Source organism: Triticum aestivum, chromosome 2A (assembly GCF_018294505.1).
Source record: "Triticum aestivum cultivar Chinese Spring chromosome 2A, IWGSC CS RefSeq v2.1, whole genome shotgun sequence".
NCBI lineage: Eukaryota > Viridiplantae > Streptophyta > Magnoliopsida > Poales > Poaceae > Triticum > Triticum aestivum.
This window is the reverse complement of record NC_057797.1, coordinates 188,483,191-188,504,591: the sequence shown is the minus strand read 5'-3', so window position 1 is coordinate 188,504,591 and position 21,401 is coordinate 188,483,191. Positions and strand designations below refer to the sequence as shown.

Sequence of the window (21,401 nt, the reverse complement as noted above, 5' to 3'; positions counted from 1 at the left end):
CAGCCATTCGCCACGTGTCGCGCTCTGGACGCTCCCTCCAGATTTTATTTTTTTATTTTTCCGCATGCGTTTTCGGCTATTTAAACGGTTTTCCCAGGGTTTTTTCAACGCTTTGGTTTTCCACCGGTCTTCCTTAGCTTTTCGATCAAAAAAATTTCGAAAAAAAGATTTTTTTACGCGAAAAACATGTTTTCTTTTTTCCTTTCGCGAGAGTCACGGTTTTACTTCCGCGAGAGTCACGACCGTGCCTCTCATAAACGGGAAAAAACATGTTTTCTGTTTTTTTCCTTTCGCGAGAGTTACGGTTTTGCTTCCGTGAGAGGCGCGGGTGTGTTTTCGCGAGAGTCACGGCCATGCCTCTTGAAAGAGAAAAAACACGTTTTCTCGTTTTTTTCCTTTCGCGAGAGTCACGGTTTTGCTTCCGCGAGAGACACGGTTGTGCTTTCGTGAGAGTCACGGCCGTGCCTCTCGGGAACGGAAAAAACGTGTTTTCTGTTTTTTTTTCTTTCGCGAGAGTCACGGTTTTACTTCCGCGAGAGGCACGGTGTGCTTTCATGAGAGTCACGGCGTGCCTCCTCGGAAACGAAAGAAAACGTGTTTTTTTTCTTCCTCGAGAGTTACGATTTTGCTTCTGCGAGAGGCACGGTTGTCATTTCATGAGAGGCACAGGCGTGCGTCTTTCGGAAAGGGAAAAAACCCGTGCTCCCGGTTTGTTTTTTTGTCCGGTTTTTTCATGAAAAAAGTTCATCAAAACCTATGAACATGGGATCTAGTTTTGAAGATCTCGATGCGGGAAATCCAACAGTGAAAGCGGTTCAAGATTTGGACGCACGGTTTGAGAAATAAAATGTTTTGAATAAACGAATCTACGAAAAAGAAAAAACTCCCAGGTTGCGACAAATGGCGCGCTGCATGTGCGCCACTTGTCGCAACCTGGGGAGTTGGAATGATCTTTGCAACGAGTACTCCTCAACTAGTGATTTCGCTCAATTGTTGGTTATGGTAAGACACGTGGGTCCCATAATTTCTAACGGGCTGGGTAGAGCAAAGGAACCAAAACGGGTAACGTTGTGGAAAGGGAAAAAAGGGGCATCGACAGTAATCTCGGCAAAACTTAGGTGGGCTCCACGGAAAAAGGGGGCTACGAACGAAATGAAACGCTATATGCATAGTATTTTCTTACTTATTATTACTTACTACTAGTACAAATGTCCGTGCATTGCAACGGGAGACAAAAAGCCTCACTTCACTAATGCAATGACTCACATCACTGCACATGCCGACATCAACAAACTCATTGAAATCCTCCACGCTGTCACATGAGGAAGAACATAATATTAGGAGCGTTGTACAAAGATCCTCCATCTTTGTACTCCCTCCATTCCACAATATAGTGCTTTCTCTATCCTCGTGTTTCAACTTTAACCGTAAATTTAACTAGTAAGACCGATTGCGGCGGGAGCAAAAGTTATATCAGTGAATTCGTATTCGAAAGAAGTTTTCAATTATACAATTTTTTCTCCTGCCGCAGTCGGTCTTGTTGGTTAAATTTATGGTCAAAGTTGGACCTCGGGAAGCGCGGGCGCACTATATTTTAGAATGGAGGGAGTATAATATAACAGAGAAAAGTGCGAAGTTTGTGTCGCACATAACAGGGACTCCGAGTCCGACTCCTTTTACTTTGGTGACGAGTGCTTTTGAGTCGAGCAGAAAAATAAGGGAAACGATTTATTTTGTTCTAAAAAAATATAGCATATGGCCAACAAAAAATGATGACTTTTTATTGTGATTTAGACATTTTTTTTTGCGTGTGTTATACATAATATTTTTCTCTTGAGTTAAAATATTTTGATACGTCAAATATTAGTATTACAACAGCATATCTTAGTTCTTGACATCGGCAGTTCTGATATAAAGAAGTAGTTCAACCGTGGCATGTGCACCTCAACAAAACACTTACGAATTCAGTTACAAATGAAGGGGTTCAACAAATTTAGACAGAAAGAAGAAATTTATCAACTCATTAACTGAATAAGCCTCGGACCATGTAGCAAAATTATGATATTTTTGGAGCTTAATTAAAAATTGTCTCAGTATATGAGGCGAAGTAACTATTGATATTAAATTTTATTGTCGAATATCTTATTGTTCTTAAAAAACTTATAGTCTACTTTGATTGGAATTGGATTATACTTTACTTTAACTTTAATCTTACTTTATTATTATTTGGCAATTCATATATAAAACAAGTTGTATTCTTTATGAACGGGTCTGATCATGCCTTCTAACGCGGTGGGCGCCACACTGTCTGATCTGGGAGACCGGCCGCACAGGTGATGATGATCCGATTGCATGCTACTGTCATGTCCGCCGTGGGTGATGTTGTATAAGCCGCATGTTAGTACATCCCATTAATTTTTTGAATATTCATAATCTTGATCGGCCATGATCTAAGTATTTTTTTCTACTGCAAAGACATCTAATTTTGTATGTGTTTACGTTAAACTCAACTTGCATGTTCCATTAAAAATCTGTACACATGTTTTTTATATACTCCTGACTCATAATTGAGTTGTGACGTCCAGGATCACCAACCATGCATGCGATCTCCTTCCCAGACATAGATCATTTTCCTTCATATCTTTCATAGATGGAATCCTTCTTGAGTCCTCAATCATGGCCGATCTCTTTCTTTTCGTCCTCATCTTCCACGCGCAAATGGAAGCTTTAATAAACATTGTATTCTAATATCTCGCGATCCAGCTTAGTTGGTCCAGACATCACTTGTCGAACGTTAGGTTGTGTGTTGGAGTTATTCACCAGCCAATATTTTTTTTGCATCAGCCACCTTGGTGGGCTTATTATTAACTGACCCGGAATAACTCGGCCCAATTCAAAGAACAACACTAACATCCACATGTGTGGTGTGTGAGCCAAATTCGCCCACACGTTTTATAACATACAGATTATGCCACGTCACCGCATGCATACATGTGTGAATCTTTTCGGAATAACTCCCGAACGTGCTATGTTTGCAACCTCGTTACGAACGACTTTTCTGCCGTCAGATTAGTTGCACCAATCTCAAAACACCGGAGAGGACACGTCAGCCAGGAAGCTCGTTCGGTGAAACAAACAGTCGACGCGAACGTGAACCCAGTCCTATCATCCACCTCCTCCACTCGCTCAATCCCCCACCCCCAACTCACCTACTCCTCTCCCATCTCCAGCCGCCTCCTCCGGCAGCTGGTCGTGAGGCAAGCCGCCGGTGAGCCGCCCCGCGCTCCACCTGCCTCTACTTCCTTCTCCTCCTTCCCATCTCCTCCCTGACCTCCCTCCCATCTCTCTCCACGCCTGCGCACGGCGTAGGGACTGGGCTCTCCCGGAGAAGGTAGCCACGGCCGCGCCCCTTGGGTTCGATCTCGACGAGATCCTGGCGTTGCCGGGCCGTGGCGTTGGTGGCCTGACCTGCGGATTTGGCGGTGGCCGGTGCTGCGGGATGGCGTTCGTCGGGGATCCGCGGTGCACGGGTCGCTGAGGCTGCCGGGGAGGTCGAGGCGCCGCCGCCTCCGGGGAGGTCCCCATCGAAGCGCTGGTCATGCCGGCTGTGGTGAGTCCCTGCCCCGCGCGCGCACCAACGAGGTGAGCCGTCGATGGCTCTGCTCCGGGCGACTCCGCTCCCGCCTCCGGGGAGGTCCCCATCGACGACGCTGCTCACCTCCGGTGCGGCCGGGCGTCCTCGCCGCGTTCAATAATGGCGTCACGGAAGGTTGCGGCCCTGCGGTGCGTCACGTATGACGGGTCCTTCGCATTCCAAACCTCCTCGTCATCCAGGTTCGATGCTCCGGCCAGTTACTCCATTGATTGATCTGGGAAATGAGTGCGCCATTATTGACTTTGTATGTGATCTTTTTGTGGGTGCTTGGTATGCAGGTTGGGATCGCAACAGGGCAGGGCAAGTTCGTCGATCTGGTTCGGAAGGCGGCCGACCTGAGGTACGTGGACGCCATGAGGCCCCTCATCGCCAACGACTTCCCGCACCTCACCACCGCGGCGCAGGTCCGGCTCACGCAGTAACCATGATTAACTACTAGCGCGTGTGTCTGCCTGATTAGTCGTGTACACTGAGATACTACTATCAATAAGCACCTGGATTGTTGTTTAGTTTTCACCACACTATTATTGATGCACTGAAGAGTTTGGTGGATGATAGATTATAAGTGGCTAATGAACGAATCTGCTTTAATTAGACAGTATGTAGCAGCAGCTGTATACTACTAATCATGTTGAAAACCTATACTCTTCAGATTTTAGTAGTTCCCATGGCTAATTCTTGTTGACATCATGGTAAAACAAGTTGAAAATATGGCAAAACATGCAACAGTAGTTGCCTTGGCAAAACAATGTTGAAATTGCAGAGGAATGACATTCTTGATATACTTGGGAGCATGCTTTTCCAGGTCTTCATTTTGGCAGCATGGCAACAAATCTATACTAATTTTACCATCATGGCAATTTTTAGATCCTAAAGATAGACAACATTCTTTTCTAAGTTCTTACATGCCAAGAAAACATTTTTTTCTCAACTAACCATGGCAACATGTTTTTGCCATGGCAAATTTACATTACTTACCACTGCAAAATTAACTTTTGCCATGGCTCTTTGTTCATAATTTGTTATTTTTTTACACACATGGCAAATTTCTCATACAACCATGGAAATTTTAATTAGAAAACCATGGCAATTTTTATTATAAATCTACCATGGCAATTCTTTGTTCATAATTTGTTCTTCTTTTACACACACGACAAATTTCTCATACAACCATGAATTTTTTTATTAAAATGCGATGGTAAATTTTATTATCAATCTGCCATGACAAAAAGCATGACAAATTTTTAACTTTTATAGCCATGTCAATTTAATTTCATACCACATGGCAAATTTAGTTTATAGTACATGGCAAATTAACTTGTACAACCATGGGAAAACTAACTTTTAAATCCCATGGAAATTTAATTTGATAGCCCATGGCAAATTTATTTTATAGTCCATGGCAAATTAACTTGTATAGCCATGGGAAATTTACTTTCAAAGCCCACAACAAATTCACCTTTTTATTGCCATGGCAAGTTATTGTTTATTATTTTTGCCATGGCAAATTTTAACTTTCATTTGCCACGGAAATTTTACTTATGCATGGATGGCAAATTTTACTTATTATTCATGGAAATTTTTACTTCTCATTCTTCATGCCAAATATACCTTCATTTTGCCATGGCAATTTCCATTTAGTGGATAAAATGCATAAATTTTCCATGTCTTTTGTACACCAAATATGCACAAATTTTTCCATGTCCTGTAGTACATAATTTACCCATGTGACAGGTCTGAAAATTTTCATAGTTTTGCCATGTGGACATTTCAAAGATTTTATACGCTTTTACCATGCTTTTTTGGGAAAAAAAATGGTTTTTTAGTGAATTCGCCATGTGACCAGATATGAACTTGCCATGTTTTGAACAAATTTCATAAACTTGATTTGTGATTAGTACTCCATAAAATGCATTCTAACATGATATGTGCATTTGCCATCATTTAGCTGTAGCATGACATGGAAAATTTTAATTTTCTATTTTGCCATGGCAATTTTCAGTTAGTGGATAAAAATGCATAAATTTTCCGTGTCTTTTGTACACCGAATATGCATAAATTTTTCCATGTCTTGGAGTACATAATTTTGCCCATGTAACAGGTCCGAAAATTTTCATAGTTTTGCCATGTGGACATTTCAAAGATTTTATACACTTTTACCATGCTTTTTTTTGGGGAAACAGAATGTTTTTTAATGAATTTGCCATGTGACAAGATATGAACTTGCCATGCTGTGAACAAAATTCATCAACTTGATTTGTGATTAGTACTCCAAAAAATGCATTCCAACACGATATGTGCATTTGCCATCATTTAGTTGTAGCATGACATGGAAATTTTAATTTTCTATTTTGCCATGGCAATTTTCAGTTAGTGGATAAAAATGCATAAATTTTCCGTGTCTTTTGTACACCGAATATGCATAAATTTTTCCATGTCTTGGAGTACATAATTTTGCCCATGTAACAGGTCCGAAAATTTTCATAGTTTTGCCATGTGGACATTTCAAAGATTTATACACTTTTACCATGCTTTTTTTTGGGAAAACAGAATGTTTTTTAATGAATTTGCCATGTGACAAGATATGAACTTGCCATGCTGTGAACAAAATTCATCAACTTGATTTGTGGATTAGTACTCCAAAAATGCATTCCAACACGATATGTGCATTTGCCATCATTTAGTTGTAGCATGACATGGAAATTTTAATTTTCTATTTTGCCATGGCAATTTTCAGTTAGTGGATAAAAATGCATAAATTTTCCGTGTCTTTTGTACACCGAATATGCATAAATTTTTCCATGTCTTGGAGTACATAATTTTGCCCATGTAACAGGTCCGAAAATTTTCATAGTTTTGCCATGTGGACATTTCAAAGATTTTATACACTTTTACCATGCTTTTTTTTGTGATAACAGAATGTTTTTTTAATGAATTTGCCATGTGACCAGATATGAACTTGCCATGCTGTGAACAAAATTCATCAACTTGATTTGTGATTAGTACTCCAAAAAATGCATCCCAACACGATATGTGCATTTGCCATCATTTAGTTGTAGCATGACATGGAAATTTTAATTTTCTATTTTGCCATGCCAGATTCACCTTGACATGGCAAATTTACCTAAATCGCCATGGCAAATTTTATCTTTTATTGACATGGCAATTTGTACTTTTCCATGGCAAATTTACGTTTAACATACATGTCGAAATTTTGCCATGAAAAATTTAGTTTAACGGATCATGGCAAAAATAGTAATTGGCCATGGACACTTTTTATCTCCTGAACATAGTACAATTATCTACTTTTTATGGGACGATGGCAAATTTAGTTGACGGTCATGGGCTCATGGCAAATTTATCTTATGCATCATGGCATTTTCTAGTGCATGGACCATGTGAATTTTTTTAAACTGTGGCCATGGCAAATTTATTTCATATATTTTTAATATACATATATCATTTTGCATTTTCTGGTGATGATTTGTGTTATGCTTATATGCATGACAAATTTCTTTATACAAGCATGGCAATTTTACTTAAAATACCATGGAAAATTTTAATGTCCATATGCCATGGCAATTTTTAGCTCATATTTTAATGTCCATACGCCACGGCAATTTTCATGTCATTTTTCTGCTTTCAAGCATTTTTTTTGTTTTTTCCCAAAAAAGAAAACAAAATGTTTTTTTTCTTTTCGTTTTTATAGGGAAAAGGCCATGTAAGGGCCTTGGGGGAGGGCGTTCGTGATTTGGGCAATTCCACCCGAACGAAATCGTTCGTGACAGCGGAGCCGTCGTAACGAACGGTGTGAGCCATGTGCAAGTTGCCGTGGGCGTTAGTTTTTCCGGATTCAAAACCGCCTGCTGCTTTGTCGCTGACGGAGTAGCTAGTGGTGGCAAGCCGAACCGACTTGGAATCAGTTTCCGTCGTAGATTCCGACTCGAACTCTTCCCTCCCAGCCAGCCTCTATATAAACCAATCTCCGACCGCTTCAATCAGTAGGCTTTCGATTTCGACTGGATGAGTAGAAATCCTTGTTGGGAAAGAAATTTCTTGTGGACGTGATGGGCGGCAGTTTGGATGAGAGGTCCTCGTGCTCGTCGTCTAAGCGGCGGCGACGGAATAATGATCATGCCGAGAGGCTGCCGCGGAAGCAGCACCTTTATCTGGCGGTGGATGACTGGGAGGGCGGGTACAGCATCCACAAGCTTGACGCCGACGACATCTTGGAGGATACACAAGGAGGCGGAGGAGAGCACAAGCTTCTGGAGCACGCTGCCATCCGGATAAAGACGCCGATGTGTGGCCGTATGGAGTTCACCGCCGTGGGCACCAACATCTTGGTCGACACCAACCCGCATAACCGCGGCGACCACGCTCCCCCAGCCGTCATCTACGACACGGAGACCGCAGCCCTCACCGTGGGCCCGCGTTTTCCACGTGGGATTGATCCCCTAGCGACTAGCATAGCTGTCGGCAAAACGATATATGTCTTGACAACCGCAGACTTGCCTCATCTCCCATGTTTGCAAGCCTTGTCGTGGCGCAGAGTCGCCGCAGACAACATATGGGATCCATACATGGATTGGTCCTGGAACAAAGTGCAGTCACAGCCACCCTTCAACGGAGTAGACATCGTCGGCTACGCGTTGCACCCGGACGGACGTACCATCTTCATGTCTACAAGGAAGCAGGGAACCCACTCCTTGGACACGAGCAACGGCGTGTGGACAGGCCTTGGGGACGACTGGGTTTTGCCCTTCAAAGGCCAAGCCTTCTTCGACGCAGAGCTAAATGCATGGGTTGGGACGGATCGCAAGGGCGCTGGATATGTTTGCTGCTGTCAGGTTGCCTCACGCAGCGCCACCACCAAATGGCCGTTGGAATGCAGGGTGCTCAAGGAGAAGCTGTTTCGCCGCAACAACGAGGAGCATTACATGGAGGGTGGCCGGCACAAGGATGTCACTCTTACCTACATGGGCGATAGCAGGTTTTGCCTCGTCGAGAACATCGTATCCAGCAAGGAAGCCATCGACACTGTGCTCCATGTCACCTTGTTTGGCCTCAAGTATGACCACATGGGAGAGCTCCAAACTAAGGGTCGCCGTGGCACTAGGTCCTATGCAGTGTCCAAGAACACTCGTCATTTCTCTCATGCAACATTCTGGATGTAACTAAATATTCAGCCTCGACCAATAGGTATTACTACAAAAATAGTACTCTCTTCGTCTCAAAATTCTTGTTTTAGATTTGTCTAAATACGGATGTATCTAGACAAATCTAAGACAAGAATTTTGGGAAGGAGGGAGTAGAAGAAAAAGTGTGCTTTCATGGTTTCTTCTTCAGCAGATTTGTATAAGGGGCAGATGGCCAATGTTGTAGTGTCTCCCTTTTAGCATACTAGTAATCAAGCACGTGCAATGCACGATGAACATCAAATATGAAATCTACAAAAACTTGACCTATATGCTCGATAACACCCAGTGGTGTGCGGGAATATTATTTTTCTTTCTTCCAAAATGTGCAAAAGATTCAAACATATACAATTGTGCCAAATCTTAGTACTTCCTCCATCCCAAAATATTAGGCGTCCTTACATTTCACTGGTCAATGCGTACAACTTTTGGTGAATTGTACTTATAATATGTTCACAAAATTAGCATTATGATATATGAAATGAAAGAAATTTGCAAGATGAATTCAACAGTGCCATTTATAAATTCTGGATGCATATAACTCAGTATATATGGTGAAAGACGAACATCACCAGCACGAAAATAGCGCGCCTTATATTTTGGGACAGAGGGAGTACTCAACTTGCCCAACACCAAAAGTGAGTAGAACCAGGGTCAACAAGTATGCTAGCAGATGTATCACAAACTCGATAACTCACTATTAGGTTCAGGTTTCAAGTTCCGTGAGAATTTTCAAATTAAAGTGGGACATGTAGAAAATCAAGTTTTACTACGACATGAAAAAAATTGGCTCCCATTTCTTCTTTCTCAATGGCTCCCATTTCTTCTTTCTGAATGCAGACTTCAAATTACCATTTTATACACAAAAACTTGGTAGTCCATTATTCATTCCAATATATACAGGTCATTGCCAGATTAGGTTACAGCAGTAGTGATACTTTTTTTACTTCATTGCACTCCATAAATCTCATTGATTCTTGGAGCTCAAAATCAAACATAAAGTAGTATATATTTGACATCCGTTGGAAATGCAAAATTAAATTCATTACACAAAAGAAATGGAACAGAACCACATAAGTACATTCGACCAGATATACAATCATCAACTAAAGCATTAGTAAAAAGTATACATGAAAACCAAGAAAAAATTACAACATGGGAAACACCTAGAAATCACTTGTTGATGATGAATACACGCGACGTTGTTCCGGCTTTGGCAACCTGTGAGCATGTTGTACTTAAACTATTCAGGCCATCTTCTCTTCAGTTTGAGGCTAGCACTAATACAATAATAGGGTAGGTATTGTCAATGGTTTTCCCGATGTCTAAAAACAAAAGGAATAAGAAGGATTATTTCTTGATCAAGGTTGTTGCCACTTTTCGAGAAGGTATTGGAAAATAATCCATGTTATGCTTGAGCTGCTACCTTTACGTGAACAAAAACACTCTGATAAAGATCCTTACAGTGTGAAGCTGGAAAATCCCCGCTGAAGTCAATCTGCATGTCCTTCCTCACTAACTGTGTCCAAACCATCAGTTTTTCTAGTGAACCTGCATGAAGGTAAAACACGCAATAACCATAACTCGTTGAAATTATTCATCATAAAATAAAGGTATCTTCTAAATACCAGTATTGGTTTTAACACGGAAGATGTGAAATCAACCCATCAAGAATTTTTCTTGGACCAGAATTTAAACAAGTAACAGGAAATAACATATCGTTATCCCAATTTAGCTCAACTAATAATTTTTCCAGTAGTTTGATGATGACAGCTATGCTATTACCCCGAATGTTTGAACAACATACGTACAAATCAAATCAAGAAGATACTGGTAACGTACTTTTTTCAATCTGACAATCAGTTGAATTTGTTATATCTGTTTATGTAGGTAGCTAAGATCTGAACAAGCACAAATAACCTGCAACACAATGAGCGGGGATAAATCAGTGTTTGAAGTTATAATTCTGACACCAGCTCAAACTGCATACACCACTAGTTAAATGATCAGAAAAGAACTCACTGATGTTTTTAGTCACCCAGGGCCAGGTGCATCTCCTCTTCTTACCGGCGTCTCAAGGCCAAGAACCACTGAATCACTGTCGTCCTTGTCCACCACCTTACCTGCAGCCTTCCTGCACTTGGGTGACACCGGTCGAGATCAGCTAGCCCCTCTCTGTCTTTCCACAGGAATCCATATAAAAATTAGAGAAAAGTATACTTTTCGTCACTCAATTCTTGGTGAAGTCTAGATTTGGTCCCTCAACTCCGAAACCGGACAATTTGCACCCCCAACTAACGAAACCGGACAAGGTTTGTCCCTGGTCTCGATTTTGACCGGTTTTGGTGCTGACTGACCCCGGTTTTGACCGGTGCCGACTAAAATTCGCGTAATTTTTTCATATCCGTGAACTTTTTACAATTCACACACTCTTTTCAAATCCACATAGTTTTTCAAGGTCGTGCAATTTTTTCAAAAATAAACATACCTTTTTCAAATCTGTGAACTATTTTGAAATTTGTGTACTTTTTCAAATCCATGATTTTTTTAATTTGCGTAATTTTCTCAAATCAGTGTATTTTTTCAACTTCGTGTAATTTTATCGAATCCAAGTATTTTTTTTTTCAAATCCATTTGTTTTTTAAATTCGCGTACTTGTTTCAAATCCGCATACTTTTTAAAGTTCGTGTATTTTTTCAAATCCGTGTTCCTTTCAAATCCATGAACTTTGTTTGAAATTCTCATACTTGTTTCAACTTGACATAAATTTTCAAATCCACACATTTTTTTCTAATTCGCGTAAAAGATATTCAAAACCGCATACGTTTTCAATTTCACATAAAATTTTCAAACCCAAAAAAATATACGTGAATAGGAATAAGTATGTCAATTTTTAAAAATTACATGAATTTAAAAAAACCACAGGAACTTTAAAGAAGTACGTGGATTTAAAAAAAAGTACGTGAACTTGGAAAAAGTACGCAGATTTGGAAAAGTACACAAATTTTTAAAAAGTTCACGTATTTGAAAAAATACCCGAATTTGAAAACATTAAACGGACTTGGAAAAGGTATGCGAATTTGAGTCAGCACGGCCAAAACCGGGTTGGGACAGCACCAAAACCGGTCAAAACTGTGACTAGGGATGAATCTTGGCCGGTTTCAGTAGTTAAGGGCGCAAGTTGTCCGGTTTTGAAGTTGAGGGAGCAAATCTAGACTTCGCCAAGAATTAAGGGATGAAAAGTATACTTTTCTCTAAAAATTACCCTGCTCCCCGCTGAATCAATCGATGCTGCCTTCCCATGCCGGCTATACCGGACTGCCCTGCATCTAATGCGAAGATAGTGGGAGAGAGAGAGAGAGAGAGATTGGTGTCTAAACATAGCACGCCTCTCCAGGGGACTCAACCACTTGATGACGGCGTGATAAAGGTGGTGCTGGATCGCGCCTTGGCGAGGGCGGCAGCTCCGTGAGGTTCATCGGCTTCTGCGGCGTGCGGGGTGTGGCCTTGTGGGCTCATGAGGATTGATTCCCACAGAAATTAAGGGATGACAGAGAATCAGAGCAGAGCACTCGGCCGCGGCGGAAGGGAAATGCAAATACCGCATGTCGTGGGCTGAGTAGGTGAGTAACGGTTGGATTTTTCTTCACACTATATAAGGGATGCTTCTTCCCCAAGTTGACTACCTCTTCCTTCACTAAGATTCATTGTTGCTCTAAGCTCCATTTTCGCTCGATCTCTCTTCCTATCCAATTAAACTTGTTGATTTTCTAGGGATTGATTGAAAAGACCCCGATCTACACTTTCACCCAAAAAAATTGATTCCTCACACTAATCCTTTGCGGATCTTGTTACTCTTGGGTGTTTGAGCACCCTAGACAGTTGAGGTCACCGCGGAGCCATATTCCATTGTGGTGAATCTTCGTGGTGTCATTGGGAGCCTCTAATTAAGTTGTGGAGATTACCCAAACCTTTTTGTAAAGGTTCGGTCGCCGCCTCCAAGGGCACCAATAGTGGAATCAGAATCACAGCATCTCGCATTGTGTGAGGGCGTGAAGAGAATACGGTGGCCCTAGTGGCTTCCTAGATTAGGGGGTGTCCGGATAGCCGGACTATACCTTCGGCTGGACTCCTGGACTATGAAGATACAAGATTGAAGACTTCGTCCCGTGTCCGGAAGGGACTTTCCTTGGCGTGGAAAGCAAGCTTGGCGATACGGATATGTAGATCTACTACCATTGTAACCGACTCTGTGTAACCCTAGCCCTCTCCTGTGTCTATATAAACCGTAGGGTTTTAATCCGTAGGAACATACAATCATACCATAGGCTAGCTTCTAGGGTTTAGCCTCTCTGATCTCACGGTAGATCTACTCTTGTACTACCCATATCATCAATATTAATCAAGCAGGACGTAGGGTTTTACCTCCATCAAGAGGGCCCGAACCTGGGTAAAACATTGTGTCCCCTGCCTCCTGTTACCATCCGCCTAGACGCACAGTTCGGGACCCCCTACCCGAGATCCGCCGATTTTGACACCGACATTGGTGCTTTCATTGAGAGTTCCTCTGTGCCATCGCCATCAGGAAGGATGCCTCATCCCGTCTTTAAAGACGGCACCGTTGCTAAGGGAGCTTTGGCTGTCGGCCAAACTCTCCGGCTAGGTGGTTTCCTTATGACCGCCTGTTCGACTGCTGCGCCGACGATGACCTCTCGGGTCATCGAAAGCAATCTTCACGTCAACTCGGAATTCGCCGAGCAGCTAGATCCAATGGAGCTCTCTTCCCTAAACGAGCTCTTGGATCGCATCGCCGCCCTGGGAGTCGCTACGGATTACGAACAGATTGGGCCTAAACCCGATCTGAGAGAGATTAACTCTCCCCAGGTCACCCATCACGTTGCCGTGGTAGAGGGACAGTGCGGCGACCCTTCATCTATCTTAAGGATTAGCTATGTCCGGATTCCTGATCCCTCCAAGCCGGATACCCGCGGAGGGGAGGACATCACTCAAGACCTGAATTTAAAGTTAGGTGACGGGCTAGATTCATTGGACAACATCCAAGAATCCAAACCTCCGAGTTTGGAAACTCCTTGGCCCCTGGGTCTTAGATTGGGTGAGGTTTCGGATTTGATTCCACCCACCCACCCGTACATAAGCGATCTATCCCAAATTAGGCAAGAGTCCGAAGAAACAGTACATCATTACTGGGCCAGATTCCTCCTGGTTATGAACAGGATAAAGGACTGCCGCGAGGAAGACACAATTTCATTTTTCTATAATAATTGCACGGACAAGGGAATCCTCAAAGCCATAAGTCACCGTGATATTACACGCTTCGCTGACTTGGCGTCCATAGTACGAAAGTACTGTGCGATGGAAAGCGCCTGGAAAACCGAAATAAAATTTTGGGACAATCCGGCCCTGAATACAAACCCAGTCCGAAATAAAAGGGTGCATCATCGCCAGACACCCGGGTTCAATACCAAAAAGCAAAAGCCCTCTACAGGGCACGGAACCATACTGGAAGGATGGCTTAATGGACCCTGTAAAATTCACAGTGCAGAGGGCGCCACACCAACTCACATCCTTAGAGCATGTTGGATACTCCGGCAGGTGGCAAAAATTGGCGAAGATCTTCTAATTCCATAAGCCACAGAAAGCCACCCCAGAGACACCAGTACGGTATTAACAGTCTTCGGGACTTTCGTATCAAATAATATGCGAAAAAGAACACTCCGCAGCCTTGCTGAAGTCTACCAAGTAGCAACAATAAACCCATGGAGTGACACGGCTATTACTTTTAACGCCGGTGATGAATCTAAATTCCGAACAGCCCGAGCACCAGCCACATTGGTCCTCAGTCCAACAGTGGACGGCTTTCATCTTACCAAGGTACTCATGGATGGCGGCAGCGGACTGAACCTCATTTATGAGGAAACCCTTCAAAAAATGGAAATAGACTGGAACCGCATTGAGCGAAGTAGCACAACCTTTAGAGGAATAATCCCCAGTTGGGAAGCGCGCTGTACAGGAAAAATCACACTAGATGTGGTGTTCGACACGCCGGATAATTACAGGTCCGAAGGGGTCACATTCCAAGTGGCCCCGTTCAGTAGCAGATATCACGCTCTGCTAGGGCGGGAAGCATTTACAATCTTCCAAGCAATACCCCATTACGGGTACATGAAGCTCAAGATGCCCGGGCCTAACGGAATCATCACTCTCGCTAGTGATCCGGACATAGCACTCCGCGCAGAAAACAAGACAGCCGCACTGGCCCTCGAGGCGCTATCCGAAGCCCTAGCGGCTGAGGAATTGACTGCACTGCGCTTCATGGTGAATAGGGACGATGTGATACTCGACAAAAGATCCAAGTCCACCTCCTTTAAACCGGCGGACGAAATAGTCAAATTCCAGGTCCATCCAACGGACCCCAATAAAACAGCTTCCATCGGGGCACAGTTAAACCCTGATGTAGACGCCGCACTGCGAGAGTTCCTACGAGAGAATTGGGACATTTTCGCCTGGCACCCTTCAGACATGCCAGGAATCCCACGCAGGCTGGCCGAACACAGCTTAAATATCCTAAAAGGATTCAAACCAGTCAAATAGGCTCTTCGGCGTTTTTCCGAACCTAAGAGACAGGCCATGGGAGAGGAACTAGCCAAGCTATTGGAGGCCGGATTCATCAAAGATATAAAACACCTGGACTGGCTAGCAAACCTGGTGATGGTACCAAAGAAGGACAAATCCTGGCGCCTATGCGTTGATTTTAAAGACCTTAACAAGGCTTGCCCAAAGGATCCCTTCCCTCTCCCCCGCATCGATCAAATTATCGACGCTACCGCAGGACACGATTCGTTGTGTTTCCTCGACGCATACTCCGGCTACCATCAAATAAAGATGGCAGAGTCAGACCAAGCCGCAACGGCATTCATCACACCATACGGCCCATTCTGCTTCAACACAATGCCCTTCGGGCTCAAAAACGCCGGCGTAACATATCAGCGCATGATTCAGACATGTCTGGCAAACCAGATCGGCAAAATAGTGGAGGCATACGTAGATGATGTGGTCGTTAAAACAAGACATGTCGAATCTCTAGTAGACGACTTGAGGCTAACATTCGATAACCTCCGAACATACGACATCAAGCTCAACCCGGAAAAATGCGTTTTCGGCGTTCCAGCCGGAAAGCTCTTGGGCTTCATCGTATCCGGTAAAGGAATTGAAGCAAATCCAGCCAAGATCCAAGCTCTATCACAATTGGATATCCCGAAGGACCTCAAAGAAATACAAAAATTAACCGGATGGGTGGCGGCTCTAAGCCGCTTTATCTCCCGCTTGGGAGAAAAGGCCCTACCCCTTTACCGCCTCCTTCGGCGCACCGAACACTTTGAGTGGACGGATGCAGCCACGGCCGGACTCGACGAAATAAAAGCCATCTTGGCAACAAACCCAGTCCTGGCCGCGCCAAACATTGGCGAACCAATGCTATTATACATTGCAGCAACCCATCAGGTCGTAAGCGCCGTGCTCGTCGTCGAACGAGAAACGGACGGACACAAATTCCCCCTTCAAAAGCCGGTCTACTATGTGTCCACTGTCCTTACTCCATGCAAGTCACGGTACCCGCATTATCAAAAGATTGCGTACGCGGTATTTATGGCATCCCGGAAGCTACGACACTACTTTCAAGAGTGTTCAATAACAGTAGCCTCGGAAGTGCCACTTAACGATATTATAAACAATCGCGATGCGACGGGCCGGATTGCAAAATGGGCCATTGAGCTCCTTCCGTTCGACATAACTTACAAGCCATGACGAGCTATCAAGTCGCAAGTTTTGGCCAACTTTGTCGCAGAATGGACGGAGGCCGAACTCCCTAAAGAGTACGGCACATATTCAAACTGGGTCATGCACTTCGACGGCTCCAAAATGTTGGCTGGTCTAGGGGCTGGCGTCGTTTTGACGTCCCCCACAGGAGACAAAGTTCAATACGTACTCCAGATAATGTACACAGACTCCAACAATGCAGCCGAATATGAGGCCCTTTTACATGGTCTCTGGATGGCAGTATCCATGGGCATTCAACGCCTAGAGGTGCGCGGGGACTCGAACCTCGCAATATCCCAAATAAATGGAGACTTTGATGCCAAGGATCCAAAAATGGCAGCTTATCGCAACGCCGTCCTAAAAATGTCAGCTCGGTTCGAAGGGCTCGAATTTCACCATTTAGCCCGGGAAAATAATCAAGCGGCAGATGTCCTGGCACGCATCGGCGCAAAACACGATGTAGTCCCCCCAACATCTTCTTGGAAAGGCTGTTCAAGCCATCCGTAGTATGGGAAGGGGAACCCGGCAATAACAGCCCGGACCCAACCGCACTGCCCGACACCGAACACTCTGACATAATTGGAGGCTCTGCCAATGAAATAACACCTTCAGCCCACGTAATAATGGCCGTCATCGCCCCGTGGACAGAACAATTCCTCGCCTACCTTACTAGGTAGGAACTCCCCGAGGACCAAAATGAGGCACGCTGCATAGTGCGGCGATCTAAAGCCTATAAAGTCCATGAGGGAGAGCTTTATAAGAAAAGCACTACCAGAGTCCTTCAAAGGTGCATCTCCGAAGAGGAAGGGCGGAACCTCCTGGCTGAAATTCATGCTGGACTCGGCGGTCATCACGCTGCAGCTCGGTCCCTTGTAAGCAAGGCCTTCCGTACAGGCTTTTATTGGCCGACGGCCCGGGCAGACGCCCAGGACTTAGTCCAACGATGCGTCGGTTGCCAGCTTTTTGCAAACCAAAACTATATGCCACCCACCGCCCTCCAAACTATCCCCATCACTTGGCCCTTCGTAGTCTGGGGGCTTGACATGGTTGGACCCCTTAAAGGCGGAACCCACAAGAAAAAAAATACTTACTGGTCATGGTGGATAAGTTCACCAAATGGATAGAAGCCAAGCCTGTTAAGACGGCCGAATCCGGACCGGTGATAGACTTTATATCCGGGGTTGTACACCGTTACGGCGTCCCCTACAACATCATCACTGATAACGGCACGAACTTTACGGCCGACGAGGTAAAACTCTGGTGCAAAAACATGGGCATCAAGCTCGATTATGCTTCCGTATATCACCCACAAACTAACGGCTAGGTCGAACGTGCAAATGGTCTTATCATGAGCGGCATCAAACCCAGATTAGTGCGGTCCCTTAAGGAATCTAATACGCACTGGGTAGAGGAGCTCGACTACGTACTCTGGGGGCTGCGGACCATGTCGAATCGCACCACCGGATACACACCATTCTTCATGGTGTACGGCGCAGAGGCAGTTTTGCCCTGCGACATAATTCATGACTCACCTCGAGTGCGCATGTACGAAGAAAGAGAAGCCGAGCTCGATCGGCAGGACAGTTCAGACGCCTTGGAGGAAGAGCGTGACGTGGCAAAAGCCCGTTTCGCATTCTATCAATAGCAGGCTCGAAGATACCAAAGCAGAGAAGTACGGGCCAAAAATTACAACATTGGCGAATTAGTTCTACGCCTGCCGGACAAGAAAAAGGACAAACTCAAGCCCAAGTGGGAAGGTCCCTTCATAATTGACCAAGTCCTGACTGGTGGAGCGTACCGCCTGCGAGATGCATCGGATAACCGACTCGAGCCGAACCCATGGAACGCAGCCCGTCTCCGAAGATTCTATGCCTAGCGCCGGACTCTGTGTTCGTCTCCTTCCTCTGTCCATTTTTTATATACTTTCTATCTTACATTTCTCTCCTTCTCCTCTCTCTCTCTTATAGCCTTTAAAGGCTCATAAAGTGACACGCTATCCGCGCTCATTAAACCTAGGGGCTTCTTTAAACAGAAGCTTATTTATACGGGCTTCATGCCCAACACATGTGTCACACTTCCGCATGTACCTTTTATTCACCATTATATGCATCGATATGACTTAAGTTTTGGCCAAGCTGGGTTGCCTGGCTCCTGTGCTTACCCCTACGTTCTCGATTGTTCGGCTAGGTGGTAAAGGGAGCACCTCTGCAATTGTTACTGCCGGGTCAGCCGGATGTGTACCTCAGACTGGGTGAAGCCGAAAGCTAGCGTTCTTAAGGGAATATTCGGTCGGTGAACTAAAGATGATCTTTTTTTTCAGTTATTTATCTATACGCCCCCAGATGTTTTTCCTGCGTCTCTTTTCGCAGAATGGACATGCACTTTAGGGCATGCCTCCCAGGGAAAGGAACCCCTAACGGAACTATTCTCCCTGGACGATGTTTCTTACTAACCATGTAATATAACATAACTAGTTGGGCACTTGTCTGTTCAAGCACTAATGACCCCTACGCCTGGTCTCCATGCATACCCCAGTTCTTATATAACCGCAAGGGTATTTGGACACACTCCAGACCGTCAGGTCCCGGGGTTGAAGCGAAAAGGTCGGCCATGACAAACGATCTACAATCCGGCTAGAAGGCATTACACATATCAATTAAAATTACATAGTCAATCTGACTGATTGTATTCCTCTTCAATACCATCTAACAGGCTGTCTAGCTTATAGTCCTGTTGGGAATACTTTGCGGCCAATTCTACTTGGCCGTATACTAAGCTCACAGGGATCTCCTTCCCATCGGGCCCCATGGATCCGACCTCGGCCATGTGGTTTGGGTCAGCCTTCATGTACCGCGTCTTCACCATGGCCCAGGCCTCCCTGGCGCCTTGACGGCAGGCCGACATCTTCCACAATCGGAAGCGCCGCCGCGCTCCCTTCAGCTTCTCTACAAGCTCTCCAAGGCCTTCGGGCATGGAGACGGATGGCCACAAGGCCTGGGCGACGCCTTGCATCACCTGCCGAACTCGCTCGTGCAGTTGTGAGAGCTCGGGAAGAAGGTCACCCGTAGAACCGGGCATTTCCTCTGCAGGACGACCTGTTAGCATACCTACAGACATCACTCTGTTAGTCGACTTCCTCGCCGAACTCTCTTTTCAAAGTTCGTTTAAGCACTTACTAAATATGCCGCGTCGAAGCCGCTGATTCTCCTTAACGGAGTCCAACAGCTGGGCACGAACATCCTTCAGTTTAACGCCCAGCTTGGTGTTGGCATCTTGGAGATCGTTCTTCTCCCGCCTCACCTTTGTCAGCACACTCTCACCAGCCTTCAGCTGGCATAGGAGTTGTTGCTTTTCCGGATTTAACCCGGCGCCATCTGCAATTTCATTTGTCAGATTTGCACCCACGCTGCACTTTGCAAAATACTTATCTTTCGAAGCGTATATTACCAGAGGGGGTCTCCTTGGGCTCCCCTATCGCGGCTAGTGCGGCCTCAAGTTGGGCTTTGCACTCTTCCAGCTCCTGGGACAGTAGGGTATTCTTTTCTGTAAGAACCTGCATAACAAATGATCCTTAAATCAGTTATTCTAACCGTTTCAAGTCTCGGGGGCTACTGGTATATATATAATTACCAAAAATTTCTTACCCATATGTCTTTTACATACTGCTCCGTGGCTCTGGCTAGACCATTTTGAGTGGCACGGAGGTACGCATCTCCCGACTTGGAAGAACTGTCCGGCGACGCCTGCGGTTCATGGCACTCTTCACCTCGGAATTGGTGGCAGACAGCCTGTCCGCATCCTATGTCGGAGGAGCGTCCGGTGCGCGCCTTGTGTTCGCCTCCGCTTCCGGACCAGGCTGTGGAGCCTGGCTGGTGGAGGCGCGATTGGCAGCCTCTCCGGATATAGTCTGGTGAGGTCTCTTCGTCCTGAAGAGAGCACGAGCGTTAATATGCCTTGAAGGAATAACACCTGGGAATAAGATGGCGTGCTATACCTTTGCGCCGGCATCTCAGTCCGGACTGCACTTCTTTTCAGCCTGCGGGGCCTTGCCGCCCCTCGTTCGCTAGTCGCCGCAGGCTCGGCCTCCCGTCTCAAGGACCTCCCCTGCAAAACACAGTTGTCATACGACAATCGAAAACACGCGAGGATAGATCCCTTTTCAAAGTGCTGGGACTTCGGTCTCATTTACCTGTGAGGCTGGGAGTAGCCCTGGGTAATCGGCCGTAATGGCCACCAAGGCGTTGTCCTTGCTCAATTGATGAAACACCCCATCAATCAGCTCCACAGATAAGTCGGATCCTCTTGAGAGGCCGGGTCGAGGGACCGTCCCAGATCCTCGGGTTGTGGAGGAGGGCTGTTTATTTCTTTAACAGCGTGGCGCAGTTCCTGCGTTGAAGTCATTAGACTGAATATTTAATGATGGCAATATAAAACGGATGGGTAAGTAAAAGTGTCCACTTACCCAACTTGGGGGATTGTACATAGAAAATCCACCCTGTGGGTTGACGTGGAGAAATTCCTCCTCTTCTCCCTTGTACAAAGCGGATAAGATCTTTATTAGAGCGGCAGCCGAATCCGGCCCCTTACGGCCGTGGCGGGTGGCGTCGTCCTCTCCGTTGAAGTCCCACATGGGCTGGCCTCTATACTGGAGCAGCTGCACCCTTCGCATGATGCATGCGGCCATGACCCCGATCATGGTCAGTCCAAAATGA

At 45.1% G+C, this 21,401-nt stretch overlaps 1 protein-coding gene across 1 annotated transcript; it reads left to right on the top strand.

Annotated features, from left to right (window-relative positions):
• The first annotated feature begins 3,170 nt into the window (after nt 1-3,170).
• LOC123188268 (uncharacterized) lies at nt 3,171-9,164 on the top strand. The gene is made up of 2 exons (XM_044600319.1): nt 3,171-3,834; nt 3,934-9,164. Exon 2 carries the CDS (start codon nt 7,723-7,725, stop codon nt 8,830-8,832), a length of 1,110 nt encoding a protein of 369 aa, XP_044456254.1. The 5' UTR covers nt 3,171-3,834; nt 3,934-7,722; the 3' UTR covers nt 8,833-9,164.
• Nucleotides 9,165-21,401: the final 12,237 nt, after the last annotated feature.

Bases quoted from the DNA above. Each gene is read 5' to 3' on its own strand.
- LOC123188268 (XM_044600319.1), top strand. From the start codon at position 7,723: ATGGGCGGCAGTTTGGATGAGAGGTCCTCGTGCTCGTCGTCTAAGCGG.